The 11198-nt window shown below is 40.3% G+C and overlaps 1 protein-coding gene across 2 annotated transcripts in view; it reads left to right on the forward strand.

The window, feature by feature from the left end:
* ATP7A (ATPase copper transporting alpha) overlaps positions 1–6666 on the forward strand; it is a 61600-nt gene extending 54934 nt beyond the window's left edge. For both annotated transcript variants that reach the window (XM_039488333.1, XM_039488335.1), the window contains exon 23: positions 635–6666. In XM_039488333.1, coding sequence (XP_039344267.1) covers positions 635–911 — 277 coding nt within the window. In that variant the 3' untranslated portion in view covers positions 912–6666. The remainder of the gene's footprint in view (positions 1–634) is intronic.
* The last annotated feature ends 4532 nt before the right edge of the window (positions 6667–11198 follow it).

Genomic DNA, 11198 nt, shown 5'->3' on the forward strand with positions numbered 1-11198 from the left:
GAGGTTTTGTTGCCAGATCATGCTGGCTTTTTTACAGATACTTGGCTATGATGCAACACAGTTGGGAACAGCACACCTACTGGCATTGAGGACTTAACAGTATGAACTATTGCAATAAACAATACTGTGCTAAATGCCATGGCTTGTTTTATTTCTTACCCCTCAGCCAACTTCAATGGAGAGCTGTGGTGGATATGATACCATATAGTGTGGGAACCAGCGAGTGCTGGTGTCAAAGGGCCATGGGTAGAAAAGGCGATGATTTCCTAATTATAGTAGAACACTTCCATAATGCCTCTTCCATTAACAAAACCTGTAGATGCATTCTACCAGGGGGTACCTGGGAATTTCAACACCAGTCAATCTGTTAAATAGAAGTGGTATGAATCTGCTTTGCTCTCCCTTCCCCTTCTGTGTACTCTTTTAAAATAAAGCTCTCATTTGGTATTAGAATCAACCAAAAGATGAGAAATTAGAAGTTTCTAACACTGCACTGTGTATTCAAATTATGAATGACGGTGGGTATTAACTGTACTGATTTGTACATGCGCATCTGCAGTAGTTTCTTTCCACAATGAGTTGTTTCTATTCACAGTTACTGCCAACTAATTTATACTGGATTTTTTTTCCTTAGCTACAAGAAACCAAGTTATGAGAAATATGAGCTCCGTGCCCGTGGCTATATGAGACAGAAGAGCCGTTCGGAAATCTGTGTCCATGTTGGAATTGATGATACTGGGACAGCTTCTCCCAAACTTAGCCTAATGGATCAAATCATCAGTTATAGTAGAGCCTCGCTAAATTCCCTGTTCTCAGATAAACGCTCCCTCAACAGCATAGTTCTCAGTGAACCAGATAAGCACTCACTTCTAGTGGGAGATTTCAGAGAGGAAGAAGACACAGCATTATAAAAAGCTCTTAAAAAGATACAGTTGGCTAGAATTCTGTATGCACTGATAAGTTCTGGAGGTCTGACTTGTTTTAAGGATTTTCCTCTCATCTTCTCTAGGTTTTAATTGCCTAATTGTACAGGAAAGAAAATATTTTTTCATGTTTTAAACACTGAAGCTCGTCCATTTATTTGCGGTGACCTTCCAGGATATTTTAACCAGGCATGGCAAAGAAAGAAAGGGCAGTGGCGGCTGGAGCCTGCAAGTGAAGCTGGATAATGTCACTAAGAAGCTATTAATGTCACACTATTTTTCTAGAAAATTCTGAAATAGAATTAAGAAAACACGCAGGGGAACCAGAAATGGAATAGAGGACTGACCAGCAGGCAACTGGGGACAGTTTCTTGATGTGTAGCGTGGTTAATATGTTTGCTGTTTCAAAGATGTTGATGACCACAGCTGTAAACACTGAAAGTGCTCTTCATTTGCAAATGGATGTGCCTTATTGCATAACTTTTGGGATTACTCTCATTTATAACCTATATGTCCTGCAAAATCTTAGATAATTTTGGGGGTTTTTTTTACCCAAATCCCTTACCATCTCTTCTCCCTTGATCCGGATCGTGGTCATACGTAGAGAGAGAGATCTGAGGGAGCTTGGATTTATTTCCCCACCATTTTCTCCCTGATTAACTTCTTTCCTTTCTCTGTACATCTGTGTCCCAATACACTCCTGCGACTGAGATTGTGTGCTAGAAAGCACATTAAGTACACACACAATGGGTTGATGTCTTGCCTCTCCTAGCCTCTGCTAGCTCAGAAAACACACCACCTGAGATTTCTCTCATGCTCATCTGAGGAAGTAATAGGGTGGTGCTACTACCTGAATTATTGTGTTTTTTAAAAAGTCTGTTAACCAGTAATAACTACACTGAATGCTATCAGCAGCTGCCAGTTCCCTTTAAATGAACTGCAGTGTTTCATACTGATGTTACAAGGTTCACCATTGTAATCTTTACGGTTACGCCTTCACACTTAGGTAATGTTACCACACAGCGTTTGCTCCATTTACTACCTACTGAGCTAATGTCAATTGCTTGTAAAGATGTTAATAGTGTACCAGAGATGACCCTGAACCAAAACCCTGGTTCCCAACCACCTCAATTTGGAAATATCCAGATCCAGACTTTGTGAATTGGGTCCACCTTCACTTGTTACAATACTGAATTCTCAAAAATCAGATTTTTGATTGCTAATCATAAAAAAAACGAAATTTCTCACTGAAAAAGCAACTAGGTGTTTATCACCTATTTACCTCCCTGGAATATTGGCTAATCTGCAAATCTTATTCTTGAAATCCTTTGCTGAGAGAGCTATTTAGCAGTTTACTAGGTAAATAATTATGAGGAACTATACCATGAAGTCTAATCCATGATGTGAGCATTTAATTCTCATTTGTGTTTTTCAGAGAGGTCAGCGCATCTATCAGAGAATAGACACAGAGAACAGTAAATGTTAGTGTTCTAGTTTTTAAGTTGAGAATCACAGATAATGCACACATAATGTATGTAAAATATCAAAAGCAAATGTTTGATATATTGTATAATTTTCACTTCATAAGGGAAAATATCAAAATCTGAAAACAGGAAGTTTTGTGCAGCAGAATATGTTGTCCTTAAAGTGTGATCAGAGAGTATTTTACACATATCATAATGCTCAGTGCAGTATATAACTTTTTGTTGTTTCCACATTAAAGAGAAAATTAGGAGTAGGAAAACACCAAATTTTCATTCAGGAATTTGTTTTCATGAGATCACAAACTGATAAGATTTTAAGAAATATTTCAATCTAGATTATAGCTATATTTGTCCTTTCTAGTGTCAAGCAACTTTAATTTATGCTATGGTAAAGACATTCTATTAGGTGATGTTCTCAGTCTTGAGCAGCACAGCTATTTCTGATTAGTGGATGAATTGTTATGTAGAAACCTATATATTACTGCCATGTAGCATTTATTGCTTTAAGATCACATAAATTGCTTCCATGGTTGCAGTTTTGTTTTTCATCTACCCTCATTTTCAGAGGCTTTTTCTGGCAAGACTCAGCAGGTCCAGTGGGGAGTATTCTGCATGATTTGTTTTCTCACCGAAGAACTTTCACATGGCAGCAGCCTGTTTCTTTATACAAGAGAACTTGGTTTTGAATTATGCTAGTAATTGGTCATCTTCTGTTTGATCCTGCAACAAATATGATTGGGCCCTGACCAACTCAAAAATGAGAATTTTGTCACTGACATGTGGGGGCAGGAACAGGTTAATAATCCTATGCTTATGACATCTGTTGCATGGAAAAAACTATCAAAATTAAGACTTTTACTTCAAGAATCAAGAATGGTCACTTGGGACAAATCCTGGTTTTAAACTCTTGGTTGGTAGTTAGCAAACAGATGGCAATGAGACCAATTTATTACTCAGTTTTTAAGATGAATAGATATGGTTAAATCTGCAAGTTTTCCTTGTATGAAAGGCCCCCTTTAATGCTTTCTATATCACTGAAACCAGTATTTGATCCCATTACTGCACATGCACTGTGGTATCCAATACTAAGAAGCCTCTTATTTTAATCAGGTGACTGGAAATTTGTTTTGCACTTGAATGCATTGACATACTCAGTATTGTACATCTGGTCCAGAAAATCCAGAAAGTCGGTCTTTTTGAAAACAGGTTTTTTTCCTGGTAAACATCTGTGTGGGAACTTGCTGAAATTTTACAATGTTATGTTGATGCCTTGTAAATAAAATATTTCATGCTGTGCTTGAAGTTGAAAAACCAAAATGTTTTCCAGTTTGAATGTACAGTGCAGGTGAAATAGCATAAAAGGTAAAATGTTTGCGCACACGTAAATTGTGCAATTTTTTTCTGTAAATATACTTTACTCCTGTCTACGGACATCTTGAAATCATGTGATTGTGTCATCAAACCATTTTAAGATATTCAGTTACAAATGAAACTATGCATCAAACTAGTTTATTTATTATTATTATTTCCTGTACTGTCATTAGATATATGTAAGACCTCTGGTTTACTTTACAAAAACCAAAACAAAGCCCTGAAAATAATCAGTCTGACACTTTACACTGGATTTACCAGTAAACTTTTACAAATGATACAGGCATGCCTCTTATTGCATGTAATCAGTTTCATACCAAAAGGAGCTGTAAGACCAACAAAGTCAGAACAGAAGCAGGGCAATGTTTAATTACATGAGCCACTAAGAATATTTTGTTTTCTGGCAAAGAAACCCAGAAGTTCCCACCAAATATTTTTAATGTTAGAGAAATCTTTTTTATTAAGTTTGGTATCAGAAAAGGAATGGTGAACAATTCTGTGAAATACTAATTTTAGTACTGTTATGTCTCTTTAAATTTACACCTATATGTATGTAATATTACATGTATAATTCTGTCAAGACTGTGCCTTCAACTTTATAATTATAATGTCAAAATGTAATGTTCAGTGCCTGGTTTTTAAAGTACTTTCTAGAATTACATTTTTAATACTTCTATTGTGAAGTTGGAAAAATATCATTGCCAGCTGCACTTGACTGCTTGCTAATCCCTGTATTGTTGTGCTTCACTATAAAGCTTAAAACATGTGGCCTTTAGAAAGGATTCTTCATTCACCCAAGTGTAGGGTTGCTTTGCAGCATATTTAGATATTCCACATGTAGTGAGTGGGCATTATGGAACCATCTGTTTGGCACCACATGCTGTTTCAACCTTGCTCCCCTTTTCCAATTTCATAGGTGACTCTCTTATTTGGGAATGAGATTTACTGTGAATTGGGATTTTTTTTATTTTTGTCAGCTCTGCCATTGGTCTGCCACACTATTTGATCTTTGGCAAGTAATTTCAACTTTCTGCCTCGGTTCAGCTATAAAATGGGCTGGGATGCTGTGGGCATGGTCAATTAATATAGGTTATGCACACTTTGAGATTCTTGGGTAAAAGGTATCAGATGGTATTATTGCAGACTGGAACCTTTCATTTATGTAGTCACCCCATATCCAAAATAAACTGCTAACTAGCATAAAATTGAACTTGAAGCATCCTAAACAGAGAAGAAATCTAACCTGAGGGCCCCTGTGTGAGGTCATGGCACTTTGATCTGACCAGGGTTTAAGTCTAAGTCCTAGATCTCTGCAGGTACTGTGCATGGCCAGAACGATCTCTGCCGTAATTCAGAGGGCTCAGAATGAAAGATGCAAGGACACAAAAATGACAGGCAATGTGGTGGAGGGTTGCCATTGAGTTCACTGGCTAATCTGCCTTCCACAGTATAATCTCCCAAACACAACGTTTAAAATAAAAACAATAATAGAACTGCCTCTAACATTTTGCTACCTGCAAAATACACCTCTTCACCTGGGGCTTCTTTCTGTTCCCATTCCTGTGATTGCTTTTCCGGCATTATGCACACTTTGTCCCTGCCTCTATGAATGTATAAGTAAAGGCATTGTTGGTTAGGAAATATTTCTGTCTTTTGTGGAAAAAGTCACAGTTGCTTGATAAGGCCTCTCGGTCACCCTCAGGCTCTGATCCTGCAAAGATCTACATAGGTGCGTAACTTCTGCATGGTAAGGTGTCCCACTGATTTTATTGGGACTGCTTACAGTGTGGAGAATTAAGCGCGTATGCAAGGCTTTGTCTACCCTGCACTTTTGTCGGTAAAACTTTTGTCAAAAAGTTTTATCTACAAAAAGTGCCAGTGTGGACAGTGCTTTGTCAACGGGAGAGCTACTGCCCCTCGTTGAAGGTGGTTTTATTTTGTCAGCAGGCAAGCTCTCTCATGCTGACAAAGAATGACTACAGGGGCATGGCTTTAAGGTGTGTGGTGTAGACATAGCCTAAATCTTTGCAGGCTTGAGTCCTTAGCTTTCCTTTAAAAAAACATTAGTATGGGAATCCTGCCAACAGGTCTGCAGGTGCAGGTCCCCATGGAAATTAATGGGGTGCCACGCACGTAGGTCTGTGCATTTTAGTGCGGGGATGAAACCTACATTTCTAGTCATTGTGGTGGTGAATTTATGGGCTTGTCTACACACAAACTGAAACCAAACTAGCAACATTGGTTTTAATTCACACCTTTAGCTATTTTGGTGCGAGTCTGTGTGTGGACACACTTATTTCAGATAGTCCTATTTTGTTGAGGTCTTATTTTTTTACCAATTTAAATTAACATAGAACATTCTTATTTCAAAAGAAGTGTTCACATCTCTTTGCATCAAATTATTTAAAGGTGGGGACTAAAACCAATTTCTACTTCGTTTTCTGTGTGTCTACGTACAAATCCTAATCTTTCAAACATGAACTAAGGAGTAACCCCTGGAGGCCTAGTGGTTTGGGAGTAACCTAGGAAGATGAATTTGGTCAAAGAGGTGTGTTCATCTCTTCATCTTCATTTGAAACACTGAAAGACATAATAGGTAAGACTACATAGCAGTAGGATCTAAAGAGAAGAGGCCAGCCTCACTGTGACCACTATGGATTGCCGTTTATAGAAGCGGGGCAAGAGAAAAAGCAAGAACTCTTTGCCTTTAACAAGAATGCTGGGAGCTGCCTGAATGCCACCAGAAGAGGTCTGTCTGTTTACTGTTATGGCTGTTTTGACTGAGTGTCTCCCCCTCCATAATGGATTTCATCCTCACAACTAGAGTTGGGCAAATGACTCTCTACATTTGCTTGCATTTGTGAAAAATCAGAAAATAAATCCTGTTCTTCCCGTAACAAAACCAAAAATTCTAAAAAAAAATTCAAATAAAAAAAGTTGTCAGAAACTTAATTGCAAATAAGCCATTTTGTTCAATCTGAAAAGAACTGTTTCGTTTCTTCACACTTTTTTACCATAAAAACAAAGAAATTCTAGAAATGTAGGATTGGAAGGGACCTCAAGAGGTCATCTAGTCCAGCCCCCTGCACTGAGGCAGGACCAAGTAAACCTAGATCATCCCTGACAGTGTTTGTCCAACCTGTTCTTAAAAATCTCCAGTGATGGGGATTCCACAACCTTCGTTGGAAGCCATATAGTTCTTCTTTCATATGGCTTCGGTAGGTAGCAACAGCTACAAATTTATATCTAAGTTTGATAGCCAGCACATTGCTGCAGCAGTGAGCTGGTGAATGTCTTCAGGCCCCCGGCAAAAGAACGAAGGGGACATTCAGATACGATGTGCTCTGTTGTTTGTGCCTGGTGACCACAGTTGCATACAGGTGTTTGTCTCATTTTCCATTTAAAGAGGGTTTGTCCACATCTCCCATGAGATGTCCTGATGCGATTCAATCTGCACCAGTCTTTCCAGCATAAATTAAAACCTGGTGGTTCTTCAACAGGATCAATGACAATTTGTTTTGAGTGGTTGAAGTGCTCCATGTGACTCTTCATTGAGCCTCAACACCAAAGTTGGGTGTAATGATCTCGATACGATGCCATGGGTTGCAGGTCTTTATTCTCATCTTTGGCGGGTTCTGCAGGTCATGGTGCAGTGGGATCCTCATATTTGCATTGATACGAATAAGAAAGTGAGATGTCTGAGAAGCTCTTCTAATCTGTGGAAGCTGGATGCATGATGGGACTGGGAGCCAGTCAACTGGAGTAGATTTGAGTATCTCTGACACTGTGCGCATATCATTATTGAGTTGAGTGTCAAGGAGTTTAGTGTGACTTCTGTGAAATCACACTGGTGCACAATATTCAGCTGCAGAATATACTAAGGCAATTGTTGCAGTTTGTAAGGTCCATGGACTGAAGCTCCATGATGTTCCGGCCAATTTTCTGATATGCGTGACACGAGATCTGACCTTATTGTGAGTGGTCTCGAGGTGTTGTCGAAAGGTCAAACTCCAATATAATGCCAAGATACTTTGGATTAGCTTCTTGGCTGATGCTCTCATCGCAGAACTGCAGATCGTTTGGTATTAGCCATTTTATAGTTCAGATGGAAAGCAATTATCATAGGTTTTTTTTGTTTTGGATTAGGCCTAAGTTTCCAGCATTGGAAATAATCAGCCATAGTGCTAAGATCTCGGGGTTAGGGTGCAGCTGATGGTATGGAGGCTTGTCTGACGAACTGCTATGGCAATGTCATCCGCATACATGAATTTCCTTGACTCCGTCGCTGGTATATAGCCCTATAGTCAGGTTAGATAATGGGAAAAATGTTCTAAATCTCCCTGTTGCAGATTAAGCCCATTCTTGTCCTACCTTCAGTGGAGATGGAGAACAATTGATCACAGTCCTCTTTGTAACAGCCCTTAACATATTTGAAGACTGCTCTCAGGTCCCGGGGGACTATCATTTTTTCTGAAGGCTAAACATGCCCCGTTTTTTTTAATCTTTCCTCTTAGATCAGGTTTTCTAAACCTTTTATCATTTTTGTTGCACTCCTCCGGACTCTCTCCAATTTGTTCACATCTTCCGTGAATTGTGGCACTCACAATTTGGACACTACGGCAGATAGCGTCTCACCAGAGCCAAGTAAAGTGGGACAGTTATTTCCCTTGTCTTACATATGACACTCCTGTTAATACACCCCAGAATTATATTAACCTTTTTCTGCAACTGCATTACATTGTTGACTTTTATTCAATCTGTGATCCTGTAGCGGGGCAGCTACCCTGCTCCTGAGAGGAAAGGCTCGACTGATTGGGGAAGCAGCCACAGCTGTGGCCACGCCCAATCAGGCCACAGCTGGCCCTATAAAAGGGCTGTGGGCCAGAAGCTAAGTCAGTCTCTCTCTAGCGGTGCAGAGAGAAGGACCTAGCTGTCTGGGAGCAAGGTACCAGAGGTATAGAAGTGGTGGGGAAAGGCGAGCTGGGGAGCTCCAGCCTGGCAACGCCCCAGGCTGCAGGCCTTGTTCAAGGCCTAAAGAGAGGTACTGAGCTGCAGGGAAGGGCAGCAGGTCCAAACCCACCCTTGCCAGTGATGAGTGGTTTACAGACTGTAGTTTGCCCCTAGATAACAACTGGCAGTAGCCACTGAGGCAAGATGGGGATAGAGGGTTGAGGTTCCCCTGGGAGGGGAGATCCAGACTGTGGGTTACTGCTGGGGGCAGAACCCAGCTGAAAAGGTGCACCAGGATCCGGGAGAGACATGGGGGCCCTAAGTCAGGTGAGACACCAGACAATAGGAGGTGCTCTGTTAGCTGGAGAGCTAATTCCCAGCATAACCAGCAGGAGGCGCTGCATCGGTGAGTCTCGCTTTGCTACAGATCCGATATAAACCCCATAGATAGATAGATATTCCCTGATTTTGTATTTTTGCATTTGATTTTTTTCTTCCTTAGTACCTTGCACATGTCTTTATTGAATTTCATTTTGTTGATACCAGGCCAATTCTTCAGTTTAAGGTTATTTTGAATTTTCATCCTGTCCTTTGAAAGTGCTACTATGCAGTATGCACTCCTTCTTGACCTCCAAACAAGTATATACATTCTTGATGTATAATGCAACACCTCTTCCCTTTTTTCCTTGCCTATCCTCCTTGAACAAGCTATGCTTCTCTATACCGATATTCCAATGGTGAGATTTATCTCATCAAATCTGTGATACCAATTGTCATAATTCAGTTTATGTACTACCAGCTGTTCCTGTTTATTCCCCATATTCCTTGCATTTGTGTAGAGCAGATTTCCCCCACTGCTATCCTTCTTGTTCCTATGACCCTACTGTAATTTTTAATTTCCCTGACTACTCCCACCCCCCAACATCTATCCCTGTGTTATGGTCACCTTTTTTAATACCTGTGTGTGGGCTTTTGTCATCTTCCCCCTTTGAACCTAGTTTAAAGTCTACTCACCAACTGAGTGAGGACGGTGATTGAAGATGCTCATCCCTTTCTTGGTCAGGTGGACCTTGTTTCTTCCCAGCAGTCAGTTTTCTCAGAACAGAATCCTACTATCAAGGAAGCCAAAGCGCTCCTGTCTACACCAACTGCATGGGCCCTTATCCTCAACCGGGAGGATGGATGGGGAGAAAAAATCTGTGCCCCAATTCCTTCACTTTTGCCCCCAGAACCCTGCACTCACTGCTGATCTGCTCAGTATCGTACTTGGAAGTATTATTAGTGGATGATTTGGATGTTGATGATTACCATGGAGTAGTGGTCAGAGAGATGGATGAGCCTTTGCAAGCTTTCCATAAGGTACTGAAACACTTATAAAATGCCTTTATCATACAGAATTGAACTCTGGATATAGATGCATCACTAACGAAATCTTCTATGGCTTATGATCATATTGTAAGGAGTCAGATCTCTCCTTGGGAGGGTCTAGGTATAGGGTGAGTGTGGTTGGAAAATGTGTGTGCACACGTTTCAAATGGGTACTGACATCCTTGAATGTTACTGTATATTTTTTTCTTGTGATGTTCCATTGACAGGACTGACTGTGTGCGTCATCAGCCCCCACGTGGTAAAAGGAGTCAGCATCCACCATCAGTATTCTCTGCTAATTCATCTTAGTTTCTACCCGAAGACTGAAAGAACATGATTTTTACAGTGCTTAGAATTCTAAAAATAAATGAACACTAGGTGCTCCAGAAACTGCTGTCTAACACAGAGAACAGAGCATGTAATCAGTGGATCATTGTGTGCATATTTGGACAGGGCTTTGAACATGTATATTTAGATAATACAGTACTTAGAAATGTGACTTGAACAGAAGGCAAGTTTCTCAGAGTATATATGTTTTCAACTCTAGCTCCAGTGCTGTGGACATATTAATGTGTAATACACTAGGACTTGTTCTGCACATGAACACCTCTACTAAAGACCTGCAGAAGAGCTCCCTGAAGCTTGAAATCTTGCCTCTTTCACTAACAGAAGTTAGTCTAGTAAAAGATAGACCACCTTGTCTCACCCTATCTAAATGCATTTATTATGTATTAATACTTTTTACACAGGCTGTGACAGTGTTAAAAAGAAGTGGCAGAATTAGTTCTATTGAGTTCTCACACACACAGCATGGAACATCAAACGGCCTAGAACTAAATCTTTCAGAGTGGGGTCTGTGTGCCTGTGGTCTCTCTGGTGAAAGAAGAGAGTCTTTACAAACTCATTATCCTGAGCAGAACACCCCTACCTCCACCTATCACCGCTGTTTAGTGCACTATTTTCATTTAGCGTGTGCATAGGCATCCAGCCAAGCAATGGCATCTTCAGTGGCATGCTGCAGTTCTTCTAGGACACTGCTGAACCTAGTCGGCAGGCACTTATTGACGATGTACGTCATCGGCTGTGTAGCGCTGTAGCTATA

The sequence above is a fragment of the Mauremys reevesii genome, linkage group 9 (assembly GCF_016161935.1).
Source record: "Mauremys reevesii isolate NIE-2019 linkage group 9, ASM1616193v1, whole genome shotgun sequence".
NCBI lineage: Eukaryota > Metazoa > Chordata > Testudines > Geoemydidae > Mauremys > Mauremys reevesii.